At 45.9% G+C, this 15608-nt stretch overlaps 1 protein-coding gene across 2 annotated transcripts in view; it reads left to right on the forward strand.

The window, feature by feature from the left end:
- Positions 1 to 15608, forward strand: part of LOC105467107 (transient receptor potential cation channel subfamily C member 7) — a 141124-nt gene that overhangs the window by 104396 nt on the left and 21120 nt on the right. For both annotated transcript variants that reach the window (XM_011716484.2, XM_011716485.3), the window contains one exon: positions 1319 to 1583. In XM_011716484.2, coding sequence (XP_011714786.2) covers positions 1319 to 1583 — 265 coding nt within the window. The remainder of the gene's footprint in view (positions 1 to 1318; positions 1584 to 15608) is intronic.

A 15608-nucleotide genomic window follows, 5' to 3' on the forward strand; every position in this document is an offset into this window, starting at 1 on the left:
TGCTAATTTAGGTTTCTCAATATTTCTCAATTAATGTTTCACTCACCGTTTCTCAATGGGGACACTATTAGCTTTTCCAGCAGGGCAGTTTTCATGGTACAGATCTGTCCAGGGCATTGCAGGACATTAGCATCCCAGTAGTACTCCTATTCAGTCACTGTGACAACCAGAGACACCCCAACACATCCTCCACGAGAAAGTGCTGCCCTCACTTGAGAATCACTGACATATAATAGACAGCTGATTCATGACAGATGCTGCTCCTTGTACCATTAGAACTGCAATAGGAACACTTTGCAGGTTTGCTCTGCTGCAGAAATACCCATAGGGCAGCTCAGGTCCTTGTGGTCACAGTGACCACAAGCAGAGCCTTCCCAGCTCAGGATCAGTCCTAGGACCCTTGCCTACCTGGAACAGGGCTGTCGTGGCAAACCTGCCTGACTGGTCACCACTTCTGGGGACTTAGCTTAATCAAGGAGCAAATATCCCAGCACACAGTGTACCTGGGAAACAAAACCCAAGAGTATTTTCTCAGGCAAGATCCTTTAGATTCCTGGACCCCATGTGAGCTTATTTGTTCTGACCTGTGCCTGGTCTAAACATGTGGTTAAAAGTTTATCCAGTCATTTGACAAACATTTATCCATACCTGCTGTGTGCCAGACCCTGTGCTGAGCACTTTACATGTGTGATTTCATTTCATCCTCTCCACAGTCCTGTGAGATGGATATTATCCATAATTTGAGATGAGGAAAACAAAGCTCAAAATGTTAGTTAATTGTCTCTCAGAGGCACGTGGCCAGTAGGTGGATGGGCCACATTCAGTCTCAGGGCTGTCTGACTCCAAGTCCATGCTCTTGCCCATCTCTCTCCTCGCCTGCCTCCCCAGTGAGTGGGACAGCTCCTGAGCATGGAGCTAAACACTGGTGAGGGAGACAATAGCAAGTGGCCCGGTGAGTGCGAAGACATGGAGGGTGCACAGCATACCATGAGAGCACAGACGGAAACTGGGAACCTGCCCAGCCTGTGGTGGGGGTAAGAGGGATCACAGAAGGCTTCCTGAAAGAGGTGATGCCTGAGCAGAATCTTAGAGGAGGATTTGGAATGAATCATACCTCGAAGTGAGAGAAGAGTGTTCCAGGCAGATGGTCCAGCACATTCCAAGAGGGAGGGTCCAACTTCTGGGTATTGGGATTAATTTAAGGACAAGGACAAGAATGGAAAATGATACAGTTGGAGACCTCTAAAGATGCCTAACTGCTTTCTCTTCTAGAATAGATCCTGTGGCTTAATGAGTAACCCAGATTGTTTTCTTTTAGCCAGGGACAAGTGGTGGCCTTCAGACCCTCAGATCATATCAGAAGGGCTCTATGCGATAGCCGTCGTGCTGAGCTTCTCTCGCATTGCATACATCCTGCCAGCCAACGAGAGTTTTGGGCCCCTGCAGATCTCCCTAGGGAGAACTGTGAAAGATATCTTCAAGTTCATGGTCATTTTCATCATGGTATTTGTGGCCTTCATGATTGGGATGTTCAACCTGTACTCTTACTACCGAGGTGCCAAATACAACCCAGCGTTTACAACGTGAGTATCCGAGGGCTTTCCCTTGAGGTTTACCCTGGGCTTCCTGGGAATCTTTGGGAGTCTCCTGAAGGTGACTTCTTGCAGAGACTGCTGTTTCCTTGCTATTTCTCAAGGTTAAAGGCAACTTTATTCAAGGGTGGCTTACAGTTCAGGTTCTAGAGTTGAACAGAAGAGTTGAGTTAAATCCTCACTTTGCCACTTACATTCCATGTGTCCAAGAGTATGTTCCCATTTAGAAAAAAAAAAAATACCTGTAGGAATGCTACATTTTCTAGGATTTGACATTTTCAACAATCAGGAATTACTGTACTGCATAAATGGAAAGACCACTACTAAAAACAGAATGCCATTAATAGAATGTTGTCTTTGGTTTCCAAAGTTTATATACTAGAGTGATGTGAAAATAATAAAAGCAAGATATTTTGTGGTAAACTTTGGAGGCAGTTAGGACTGCAATCCATGAGTTATCTCAGGCTAAACGATGCAGCAGCAAGCATGCTGGCGAGTATTCTTGGGGCAAAGGGGAAATGGGTTAACATTTCTGAGACTTCATTTTCTCATTTTTAAAATGGTGATAATAACAGTACCCTCTTCATAGGGATCGTGCAAGGATTCAGTGAGATGATGTAACTCACATGGTAAACTCTCAAAACATGGTAAAAAATATTATTACTATTATTATTGTCTTAGCCTGTGTTACCTAGAAAATAGAACTCTGGGTAAAACTTGCATGCTAACACTTTATTAGAGCAAGGGAGTTGCGATCTCAGGGAAATAAGACTGAAGGAAAAAGGAAAGTGAAGAATGGGAGGAGGCAAAGCAAGTACAAGGTGTTGCTGCATGAGAGGTGTGTGAAGTGAGGATGGGGAAAGCAGATCCAGGCAGCTGCCCTGGCCACCATCCACCAGAATACACAGCCTGGGCATGATGGACCTCTCCAGGAGGACTATCTGGAAATACCACATCTCAGAATAGCCCATCAGGCTGAGAAATAGAGAATTTATCATCCAGATCAGTCCCATCTGCTGTCTCTCATTAGCCACTCCATAGGACATTAACTCACCTACACCTACACTTCCCGGGCAGCCCTGGGGAAGCCATATCCACACAGCATGGGAGGCAGGTCTGTGAGCAGACCTCCATGACTGGCTGGGCAAGCCAGCTCTTGTGCGTGGGCACCAGCAAATCCTGCAGTATCATGTGCCTCTGCAGCAGGAAGGAAGGCCCATGTGAGAGAGGCAGGAGGCATGCAGCCTGAGCATGAGGCAAGACGCTGAAATTGGGATCCAGAAGTAGCTGCTGGGGGTGCTCCAGAAAGCAGGCAGAGTAACACAGTGGCATGCCCATCCCCCCACGGTGGAAGTGGTGATGGAGCTCTCTCAGCCTGTGTCCACAAAGATCCAAAGTTCCTCCCTTGGAGGTGGGGGCGGGGCAGGATGCCAGGTAGTCTCCTGGAGCGCCAGCCATCAGCAGCACCGAGAAGGGTCGAGTGGAAGAGTGTGGAAGACTTGAATATACTTCCTGATGCAGGTATATTCTGGCCGGTGAACTTAAGTCATTTGATTTATCTGAGTCTCTGTGTCCTTGTCTATAAAATGAAAATAAGATTTCCCACCTTATTCACAAATAACTTTGTGGATAAATGAGGATGTTTACATAAAGTGCCTGAAACACAGAAGTGTTTCCAGTCCATGTCCTGCCCCAGACCCACTCAGCTCCAGAACTTCTCCTTGCCTTCACCAAGCTCTTGCCCAAAATCTTGAAAGGAGGATAGTCAGGTTTTCAGCCTTGTGGAATCCCAGCACAGCAGCCAGGATCAAAGGGACTAACCACTTCCTGAAACTTGTCCCCAGGAAGCCCTGAGTGGCCTAGAATGTGTTTTCCAGCTAGTGGAAATAGCTCTGAGCCCTGCCACTCAGACTTCCTAAGCAATTTCCAGGTTGCTGCAGGGCCTCATCTTACTCTTCTGGAGAAATCACCCATTAAGGTAAGATACATGTCTCTAAGAACCAAGTACAATGAACTCTGTGCCACTCCGCTCAGAATCATGAACTGCGCTACCCCACCCAGCTGAAACTACCTAAAAGAGTGGAACTCTGGTGCTGCTGAACCATAGAAGCTGTTACTCCCTGAAGCAAAGAAGTAGTTTGTGTGTCACAGAGAATAGGTGCCAGGCCCAGTGCTGATAAATGCACCTGAGAGGGGCTTGGCTCTGCTCCTCAGCCCACAGGCTATGTTGGAACCTCGGTACCCCATGGACAAACAGACTAGGTTTCAGTCTGAGCTCGGCCTCTTACTGACTTTGTGGCCTTGGGCAAGTGCTTAAATCCCCTAGGCCTCAATTTCCCCAGCTCTGAAATGAGAATACTATGAGAGCCAATTTCACAGGATTGTTGTATGGATTCAATAAGAAGAAATATGATCAAATGCAATACTTGGCATAAAATAAGCCTTCAATAAATAGTAACAATGATAATGGAGATGGTGAATAATTTATCCTCAGGGGAGAATAAATTGCAAGAAAAGACACCTGAGTACTGAATTGATCTATAGCACCCTTTCTGGGCAGTGGCCTAGCTTACACACTGTCCACCAGCACAGGCCCAGCACATTGTTGAATTAGCTGGACTACTTTATATCACTCTGATACTTAGTGATTAACTGATGAAGGAATAGCATAAGTTTCAATCACCCAAAAGCAAATTTGCTCTAGATCTGCTAAAGGTAAAACTAAATGTATCCATTCCACGTGGGATGCATTGCTACTGAACATGGAGAGGATGTCAGCCAATAAACGAAGGTTCTTACTCTCTGTGGTCAGACCCTGGTGTCCCTCCTGTGTTTCTAGCCTAGTATGGGTGCCTTGCAAAGGTTGTTTGCTCATTAAATGCTTTATGAACAAAAATGAGGGAATAAACAGGAGAAAGGAAGCCAGAGTCAAGGTAGTGAAATAAACAGTAGACTGGGCATTTGACAATGTGGGCTTCTGTCCTGTTCCTACTGCCCAGAGTATTCTGTGCAATCCCTCTTCCCCCTCTACAGAAAGCCTGTATCACCAGTCCACAGTCCCTTACTCCCTCAGAAGATCAGTGCCATGACACACAGGAAAATGACAAAGGGGCCAGGTGTGGTGGCCCATGTCTATAATCCCAACACTGGGAGGCCGAGGTGGGAGGATCCCCAAGAGTTTGGGACCAGCCTGGGCAATACAGTGAAACCTCATTAAAGAAAAAAGGAGGAAGAGGAGGAGGAGGGAGAGGAAGGAAGGAAAGAAGGAAGGGAGGGAGGGATGGAGGGAGGGAGGGGAGGGGAGGGCGAAAGAGAGAGAGAGAGAGAGAGAGAGAGAGAGAGAGAGATTATGACTTTAGAGTAGGGCTGACCTGGCCACAATTCTCAACTAGATGCAGCACAGCTAATCCATAGAGGGAGGAAGGCAGGTGGCCTGGGTTGGGGGTCTTTGGGATTAGGAAGAGTCATGGGTAAAGGCAAACTGAATGAAGATTTCCTAGACACGAGGGATCCAACCAAGAGGACCCCAGGCCTTCCAGGATAGGGAAGAGGAGAAAAGGTGGGGAGGCAGCAAGCACAGTGAAGAAAGGACAGGAGATTTATCGCCTTGGCAGTTCCTGAAATGGGATGTGTAGCTGTGAATAGGATTTGATTGAACAGGAAAACAGTCAATAGAGCAGTGAAGTGGAGAGAGAAAAGAATGGATTTTTGTAAATGTCATCTTTTACTTTTTGACTGCTCTCTGGAGCATGTCACCCCCAAGAGATCTTCTTTGTTAATTAAAAAAAAAAAAAAAAGTCATGTGAGGATAAATGAGACTCGTGTCTTAGGAAACTCAAAGCTGTTCTGAGTGCCAGCCATGCTGATGATGAAGTCAAACAACCTCACTCAGGCGAATGTTTGCTCCAGAGCTGCCCATCCCCAGGCCACCCTGCCCAGCTCACGATCTTCCCTTTGACCTACCCACAGGTGAGTGGCCTGTTCTCTGTGGAATTTTGAGCTTGTAGGGTAAGGCAGGAGTCCTCTCATCTGTTTCTATAGACTCAGCAGACCCAGTCTTACAGAAGGGAAATTTGGGTTGGAGCACACTGCAGGTATCCCCCCAGCCCCACTCTTGACCTCCCCCCAACCCCATTCCTGCCATGTCCAAGGGCAGTTGGAGTCTCTAAAGACTATTCAGGAGTCCACTTCAAAAGTGAGCTGTTAGGAACCTACAGGGAGCTTTTTCATATGAGCTCTGCTCACCCTAGGGGTGCAGTCCCAGGCCAGCTCACAAAAACCAGTCTCACCATGTTGTAGCACTGTCCCAAGGGGAAGAGGTAGGGCAGGCATTCTAAGACAAAGGGAAAGAAAAGAAGAAAGACTTCTCTACCAACTGCAGCCCTCAACCCTCAACCAAGCCCTGCCCTATCTCCCGGTGTATTCCAGTTCTAAAATCACATACCGCCCCCCTCCAGCCACTCCCAAATTCTCATTTTCTCCATCTGGCAGACCTCAATGAAGAGGCTAGAAGAAAATGGATGGATTAAATTGGTTTAGCCCAAGGTGTGAATAAATACACAGTATGAGCAGCTTTAACAGATCAGTGGTTCTCAAACCACATCAGATTCACCTGGGGAGGTGGCTGAACGTGGGACTTCCCAGGCTCTTCCTCTTAGAGAGTCTAATTGCAGTAGTTCTGGGTGGGACCCAGAAATCAGCATTAACAAGCCCCTGGAGGATTCTGGTACAGCTGGTCTAGGACCACAGTGTGAGAAATGCTCATCTGATCCAACCTCATCATTGCGCCAATAGGGAGATGGAAGTCACCCTCAGCTCTGTGTACTTCAAAAACAAGGAGCTTGTTAAGTGAGTATCTTATTAGTAGGATTTCAGGCTCTATGCAGGCATTTTTTTTTTTAAGCACAAGCTACTGAAGAGGTAGCCAGATCCAGTGGGAGCAAGCCCCAGAGTCCGATCCTGTGAGTAGTTCCCAATTTTTCAGCCTCCTTTCGCTTCAGAACCAAGAATTTTCTGAAAGGTCTGGGTTGTTTTTCATAGCCACTTCTGTGTCCAGTGCTAGCCTGAGGGGAGGAGCATGGGTCACTGGTTGGTGAGCTGGGGCCTGTCTGGGCATGACAGATAGTACACCTGCTGGCAACTCATTATCTCCAAGCCACTTCTATTAGAAACTGCAAATGACCACAGGCGAGGAAGAAAAAGTGTTCAGACAAGGTTTATGCTCTCAGAGTACAAAATCGAAGTATCCCAAGACATGGGTAAGGAAGTGGAGAGAAAAATCGCCTGAGAACACACTTCCTTTGATAAAGTCTTTAAGAAAAGTTCTCAGTTCAGACTGTTAGGAATTTTGTGATTGGGGACATATTTTTAACCTTATCATAGAAGTCAGTAGACAAATAGGATTTGCCTTTTGGAGGTTTGTTTTATAGCCAACTTTGCTGAAATGCACGTATTCCATAAAGTGAAGACCTTCTGCTTATGTTGTATGGAACTCTTGGGGTCCCAGCACTCTGGTTACAGGGTTACAAAAAAAGAAATAAAAGGTCCATGGTTCATATATGAAATACAGCTGAATGACAATGCATAGAAAAAGGGTACCTAGGCTGGGCGCGGTGGCTCACACCTATAATCCCAGCACTTTGGAAGGCCAAGGCAGGTGGATCACTTGAGGTCAGGAGTTTGAGACCAGCCTGGCTAACATGGCAAAACCGCATCTCTACTAAAAGTACAAAACTTAGCCGGGCGTAGTGGTTCGCGCCTGTTTTCTCAGCTTTCCTCAACCTTTCCAAGTGGAAGGTTGAGGCAGGAGAATCAGAATCGCTTGAATGTGGGAGGCTTAGGTTGCAGCGAGCTGAGATTGTGCCAGTGCACTGCAGCCTGGGTGACAAAGACTATGTCTCAAAAAAAGGAAGGGAGGGAGGGAGGAAGGAAGGAAGGAAGGAGGGAAGGAAGGAGGGAAGGAGGGAATAAAGAGAAAGAAAGAAAGAGAGAGAAAGAGAGCCTTTCTTGTACCGTAGCTGGTGACTGTGATGGGAGAGCTACACAGAGAATAGGAGGGGCCAGAGGCAATGAGGTGGTCCAGAGTAGGAAGTGAAGGATGCTCTAACACAACCCATGGTGGGCCCCTGTCTCCCCTTTGGGTGAACTTGGCCTTCCAGACTTAATCCTGATTGGAGACTAAATGTGGGTTCTGTTTCTCAAAAGATCATCTCAACTCATCTTTTCTATAGGCTGTTGTGAAGTTAGCTTCATAGCATAGCTGGGTTGAGAGTTTTCTAATCAAAATAATACCTCTATTAAGGTTGTTCTGTCTCCCCAGGAGTCATTTTAATGGAAGTAGCTTCAGCAATGCTAGGCAAAATTAGAAACTTCTATTTTCCATGACACTTATGGGAAATTTCCATACTTTATAAGGGAGGGATTCAGGAGGCACTGATTCAGCCCCACCCAGCTTGTCCTTGCCATGCAGAAGCCAGATTCCCCTTCCAGCCATGGGAACTGCAGTTGAGGGAGAGGATCCTTAAGACTCTGCCCACACACCCCCACCTGCCATGGACTGTCCCAGCCTCGAGGCTGAGCTTCACATACTCGGCTTAGAACTGAAATTGAGGCTTCAGATGATCCTTTTGAGCCAGTAAAGAACAGGAATAATAATAATACAAAATATCAAATTGTTGACCAACTCATGACAAATATGCACCTGCTTTCTCATTTAATCTACAGTGGAATAACACAAATACTACTACAGGAAACTGAGGCTCAGAGAGGTACCAGACTTGCCGAAAATCATAGAGCCAGTAAGAGAATCTGAATCCAAATTCGCATGACTCCAAGCCCATCCTCCACCTTTGGCCTAAAATTTCTATCACTCACACTAGGGCCTACACTTTGAGATGGATGCTAAGACTCTAAAAGTTGAGTTGCTCTCCTATGGTAGTAAATTCTGAAGAAGAGCGTTCTAACTCAGATTTTGATTACCATTGAGAACCTGCTGATTCTACATATCTTAGCTCTAATATGCAGACTGTGATTCTCCCCTGGAAAAAACAGGTTTCTATTCCAAAGTGAGCTCCCTCATTTGACAAACATGTATGGAGCAACTACTCTATGCCAAGTGGTATTTGTCCCTGAGGCCATAGAGATTAATAAGACAATTCTGTCCCTAGGAAACTCATGGATGAGTGGGGATTCTGCAGGGGGCAGAAAGCAACAGCTGTGATCCCATATGATCATCATCAAAGGGTACTTGAGTAGCACAGGGAGGAGGAAGTACTAAGCCCTGCCTGGCAGTCAGAGAAGGCTTCCTGGAAGGTGTGGCCCTAAACAGAGAGTTTGGGAGGATGACTGGAAGGGCACTCTGGCCTGTGCAAGGCATTTTTGGAGAGCTTCATGTAGGAAGGCATTTGGGTAGACAGCAGAAGATTAAATCAGAGCATCAGGTAGGAGCTAGATTGTGAAGCACTTCGTAAGTCCTGATAGAGTGTTAGAGTCTCCGCTAAGTCCTTTGTAAAAGGAGGAAGATGTAATTGGGTCTGCTTTCGGGAAAAGTGCTGTGGCAACTGCATGAAGGGTAGGTTGGAAGGGGTGAGAATGGAGGCCTAAGCTGGGTGCTGGGATTCTACTGTGAGCAAAAGCAGATGTGGCCCCTCCCCTCATGAAACTTGCAGACTGGTTGAGAAGATAGATATTAATCAAATAATCACAGGAATGAGGGCATGTTGACACATCAATAAAATGTTCTGAAAGACAGGAACATGAAAGAAAGGCAGCCACAAAAGGAGCTGAGCTAGATCCCCTGGGAGGCTCTGGCAGGAGCCCCGTGAGAGAGGGTGCACTGCTGCATGCAGGGAGTAGTGGGATGGAGAAGCGGGGCAAGGGGTAGAGTGGCAGGCTCTGGCTTCAAAGGGGATCCTGCTGAGGCTTCCCAGGCTGAAGTATGTTGTAAAACTCATCAGAACCAATGACATATTGAGAGAAATCCAGGGAGGGGTCACCCTGAGGCACCCTAGGAGCTTGGTCTACTGCCAGTTTCCCTGTGCAGAGTGTGCTGAACGTGTTTGCAGATGGGGAACAAGGAATGGCATCAGCCTAATGGGCTTTGTGAAGGACCCGTTTTTCCCAGGATCCTGGGTCAGTGTTGAAATATGGGCATCTCTGATCCAGAAGCTCCACAGGCTGTTTCACCATCAGACTTTATTACATTGTGAAAGTTACAATCTCCACCTTTCATGTTATAAATTCAAGTCAGGACCAGCTGGGCACGGTGGCCCACGCCTGTAACCCCAACACTTTGGGAGGCCGAGGTGGGTGGATGGCTTGAGCCCAGGAATTCGAGACCAGCCTGGACAACAGATTGAGATCCCATCTCAAAATTTAATTAATTAATTAATGCAAGTTAGGCATAGGGTGTTTGGGGGGATGAGAGAGCTTACTAAACCCACTTTCAGATGGAGAAACCACCACAGAAAAGTTCTAAGGCTTGACGGAGAAGGCAGCTGAGGTCAGTGTGGGGCCCAGTTCAGGCTCAGAGAGGCTGGGGACCTGGAAATGACCTTTATGTGTCAAAAAAAGATCGTTTGGGTCTAATATAAGGTCTTTTTCTTTGTATAACTCTCCAACAAGTGATTAAAATGTAGATCTTTTCCTGGACTACTTTAGAAGAGTTGTTACAACAGACATTCTATCATAAAATGTTTATGGATACATTTCTTCTCATGTTTATTTGTGACATGGATTCTAAAAGCCTGGGACCTGTGAGCCCCTGGAACAGTCTGAGAGCCACCAAGTTTTGAGGAAAAAGACCTGATGACACACAGAAAATGTGCTCCTGGGGATGCTGGCTTCATGGCACCCTCTCAGGCACTGCCCGGGGCCCTCCATCTGCTTCTCAGGCTGATGGTTACTGTCTGACAGGGGAGAGGGTCCTACCTTTTTATGCGCTAAAATTCAGTTCTAGGATGATAATATGGTTTAAACTGCCATTCCTCAAAGTGACAGTGGCAGGAAACTGCAGTGTCCAGGGTTAGCTCGAGATGTTACCAGCAGGGGCAGGTCTGAGGCAAGGTGGGTAAGGCCAAGTGCCAGATCACCTTCTGCCTCGGTTGCCCAGCATTCCATTGTCCATTGACAAAAATGTTCACTGACCCGCCCCCACTTCCCCCAACTACAAGCTGGACACTATTCTGAGCACTGAGGACAGAGTGGCGAAGGTCAGCAGGGCCTCTCAGCATGGAGCTCACATTTCAGAGAAGAAAGAGGCAAAAAGATAAACAAATAGGCAAGTAAGATAGTAATAGATTAAGTGCCGGGAGCCAGAGAAGTAAGACACTGTACAGAAGAGTCATGAGGGAGGGCCTCCTTCAGACAGGTGGTCAAAGAAGGTCTCGTGGAGCGCATGCTGACTGAGCCTGAAGCCTCAATGAGAAAATGAGGAGGAGCAGCCAGGCACAGAGAGAGGGGAAGACATTCCAAGAAAGAGCTCAGCCAGTGCACCCAGGCAGAGTGCAGTGACTGCAGGGAGAGCCAGCCTCGGGCTCCAGGAGGCGGGAGGAACCTGACTACACAGGGCCTCGAGGGCCTGCGCTGGGTGATGATGGGCTTTGTCAGCCACAGGGAAAGCCACGAACGGAGAGGGGCAAGATCTGATTTCTGTTTTTCAAGGACTTTTCTGAGAATTAATCACCGGACTCCATAGTATTTCAGCCAGATATTGGAGCCTATTGCAGTTGATGCAGATTGTGTAAAAAACGAATACTAGGAATAAAATTAGTAACATTAATTGAGCAATTAGTATGTGCCAGGCAGTAATTTATGCATTTCACAAGCATTCCATTAACTCATTCAATTCCTCACAACAATTCTATAAAGTGGAGATTACTGTTTTCCCATTTTACAGCCAGGAACGAAGCAGTGCAGAAAGACTAGGCTATTTGGCCAAAAGCATATACTCAAACCAGGTTTGCCTGGAGTCAGAACTTGCACCTCGATTGTTTCATCATCACCTGGACTCAACACTAGGATCAGGGAACAGGAAGTCAAAATGTGCATTAGGGATTCATTCATTCGTTCATTCAGCAGACTTTGAATTTGTTGAATGCCTCCTGTGTGCCAGGCTCTGATGAGGTTTGCAGTTTCGAAGATGAAAAAAACACAGCTTCTTCCCTCAAAGAGTTCCCAGGCTGCACGGGATACAGTGAAACCCCTCAGTATAAATAAATCTAGGCCCCACAGGCTTTACATATCCCAGTTCTTTGGCATCAGTTCTGTGGCCCCAGACTCTTCTACTTCTAGACTGTCTAAATCAAACTCCTTATTTAGGACCTAAGGTAGAACTCAGAGGTTATTTGGAGGACAGAACTTTGCAGGGCCAAGGAGGGGATGAGTTCAGATTTTCTCAGGCATTTAACCATCCTTAAACCTGGTCCAACTGCTTTAGTCTCTGGGTCTGAGTATTAGAGAAACACAGCCTCTGAGAAGATCTTTATCCATTCCAAACACCTTCCTCCATCAGCCCAGCTTGGATGACAGGTGAGCATTATTCTCCTTCAGCAGAACTCTAGCAGAGTGCCAGCTATTGTCTGCTGAGCTTGGGAAACAGCCTTTTTCAATTAAAGGCTGATCCTCCTGCTTAATTTTAGCCTGCTATGTGCTGATTTGAGTAGGTAACTGAACTGAAGTATTCAGTGGTAGGGGCTAGGAGTCCTGGCACTGAGGAGAGAGATATGGCAGTCTGAAGAAGCAGCAATTTTCCTGTCACCCCAAACCCTCTCCTTGTTGATCAGTTTGTTCTCTGAGGCCTGTATACAACTGCCTCTTCAGGCAACCTGTTATTAAAGTCCTGCTATCCAGGCGAGACAGACCTGATGGAGAACTGCTTACCTCATCCCTGCTTTCTGCATGACAAATCAGCCCCAACCTTCCCACACACCCACATTCTCCCCCAGAGAAGGGTGAATCGTGGCCTATTCAACATCACTCACAGGCACTTTTCCTCCTTTACTTCATTAGGAGTGCTTCTTATGCTGGGGTGGCCTATTGACTAACTTCAGTCCCTTCCACTGCAGGCCCAGAGTCAAATATAAAAAGACAGCATGGCTGGAATAATCAGAAAGAGTATTTGCATGAAATCAAAGGTCTGTGATGATCTTTGAAGATTAGAAGAAAAATGAGGCTTGTTCAGAAAACAAGCAGCTGAATTATTGACTCCATTCAGCCCTGTGTGGAAGCACCTGAGGGGCTGAGGGGCTGTATGTATGCTGGGAAGGGCAGAGGCAAACCGAGCCTCCCTGCTTACAGTCTCATAGCATTCTTTTATCTTACTGGGCTTGCTTTTAGACTGGGACCTCCAAAAGGACAGAAACACATTTGATCTGGGCACCTGTGAATCCTCATCACCTGGTATGGTGCCTGGCACATAGTCAATTCAATAAATACATGAATCAAAATAATAGCTGCTATTTATTGGACTTCATATTTCGCATAGGTTGCCCATTTAATCTTCATATCAACTGAACAATAGAAGCATCATGATGCCAATTTCCTAGTTGGGTAAACTGAGACTCAAACAGGCTTTGTCCCATGCCCAAGCTCATACAGCCACTATAAGGCATTGCTGAGATTTGAACCCAGGCATGCACCCTGAATCTTCTCACTCCTCCAGCTCCGTGTCATCTCCTGTGATTGACACAGTTGAAGGAATCTGTGGCAAACTCTATAGCTAGCTAGGGTGGATGGAAAGAGGATGTAGAGCCAGTAGTTGCCATTGCTATCAGTAAAGAACCTCAAATCTAGTCTTAAGACCAGCTAGTTCACAGTGGGGCTTTCTGTGAGACAACTAGCTTTATGGCAAATAGCAACCAGCCTAATTCCAAGATATTTTCTTCCTGAAAGCCAGCCCCATTTCTCCCAAATGACTGGCTTTCTACCCCATCCCCTGGGTTCCAGAGCTCATGAAAATTGTGGATGATGATTAATATATAACTCAGAGAGCCTCATAACCTCATAGGGCATTAGGGCCAGCTCCAATACCTGAGCCCTTAGGATAAGTGATTTACTATTGACTCATTCCAATGCCAGCCTTCTCTCTGAGAATATATTACTATGTGTGCCCAAGGTCAAAGCAACACAAGTCTTTTCCCACTCAGGGTGGTGAGGTCAAGTTTCATTCATTTCCTACCACATGTTAAGTTGGAAGATAACACAACATGGCATCTTAAGTTCATTGTAGAGCTCTAATCACCATAAAAAGCATCAAGTTTTCACTGAAGATTTTTTCCTTTTTTTCCTACCAGATGTCTGTCATTTTCATATTGATTTATCAGCTCTTTGTGTAAGGATATCATCCATTGTTTGTCTTACGTTTGCAAATACCAATTCTTTTCTCAGTCTTTTGCCTTATGTTTTTACTTATTATGTTTTTCATATGTACAAGTAAAGTTTTGTGTGGTCAAATCTCTCAAACTTTGTAGTTTCTGAAACTTCCCCCAGCCCAAAATTATGTAATAAATTCTCACCAATACTTTATTCTAGTGTTTTTACCATGTAATTTTTTTTTTACATTTAACTCTTCCATTCCATTCAGAAGTTATTTAGTTATATGGTTTGAACTATGGATAAAAGATTGTATTGCTTACAGTTTAGCCCAGATAATTGGACATAACTCAGCCCATAAGGTGCCCTCTAACAACAACAATTAGAAAAAAAAAACAGCAACATAATTAATCCATTCAGTTAGTTCACTTGTCTTCATGACAAGAACATATATGTACAAATGAAAGACCCTAGAGCCTCAAATGGTGAATCTAGCCATACTGGGTGAGTCAAGCCAATAGGCCCACCTGTCTTTAAAAGAAGATTTTATTACCTCATTAATTTTGCTCCATGAAAAGAGAAAGCAAGGGCCATAGATGTTCTCCCTTAACAGCTTAGAAGAGATCATTAGAAATGCATAGTTTAGGGTCAGACACGGTGGCTCACGCCTGTAATCCCAGCACCTTGGGAGGCTGAGGCGGGCAGATCACGAGGTCAGGAGTTCAAGAACAGCCTGGTCAACATGGTGAAACCCCGTATCTACTAAAAATACAAAAATTAGCTGGGCATGGTGGCGCGCACCTGTAATCCCAGCTACTCTGAAGGTTCAGGCAGGAGAATCGCTTAAACCCAGGGGGTGGAGCTCGCAGTGAGCTGAGATTGCACCACTGCACTCCAGTCTGGGTGACAAGAGTGAAACTCTGTCTCAGAAAAAAGAAAAGAAAAGAAATGCATAGTTTGTCTAAGACCCTGTCCTGCCCAGACAGATGCAGCTGGTTGTTGCTCTGGAGGCGTGGCTCCCACTCTGGCAGTCCCAGTGAGTTTGGGCGTCTTGTAGAGCCTCCTGGAGAAATGGCCAAATCCAAGTCCAGGAGTTACTCCTTCAACTACAGAATAGAAATAAAACAGATGTGCGGTACTGAAGATTGTCTGGAAGACAGACAACAAATTGAACAGATCAGCATTCCAGGCCAGGTTAATTGTCCTGAGCTGTGGGGGTCAGGTAAAGGAGGGACAAAGGCAAAGCCTCGAGATTTGTAAATATTACCTTGCTGGAACACATACTGCTTAATAAGCCAGGCCTGTTTATTCAGATTATTGACACAATACCTAAGACAAGGCACCAAGGATAAATCAGGGCTCAGTGGCAAAATTTATGGCAAGATGTAAATGAGAAAAAAATGGAAGCTGAATGTAGGCCCACTTTCCCTAGTAGAAATTCAGAGGGTTTTCCCTGGATGTGTTCTGTAATTGCTCGCTTCATTTGTGTCAGCCAAAGGTTTCTGGGTTGTTCCAAGGTAAGAAAGGGAAGATGAATTTGGGTAAAACCTCTCTCTATGGCAAGTATGATCCATTCCTTGGTTGGTCCATGGCAAGTGTGTAATCCAAGATCAGCCCTTATCTGCCCAGCCTCCCCCTCAGACACTGTGTTCTCCAGTTTTCACCTGATCCTGCCAGGAAGGGAGCAACTCTAAGAGAGATCATGAC

This window comes from Macaca nemestrina, chromosome 6 (genome assembly GCF_043159975.1).
Source record: "Macaca nemestrina isolate mMacNem1 chromosome 6, mMacNem.hap1, whole genome shotgun sequence".
Classification (NCBI taxonomy): Eukaryota; Metazoa; Chordata; class Mammalia; order Primates; family Cercopithecidae; genus Macaca; species Macaca nemestrina.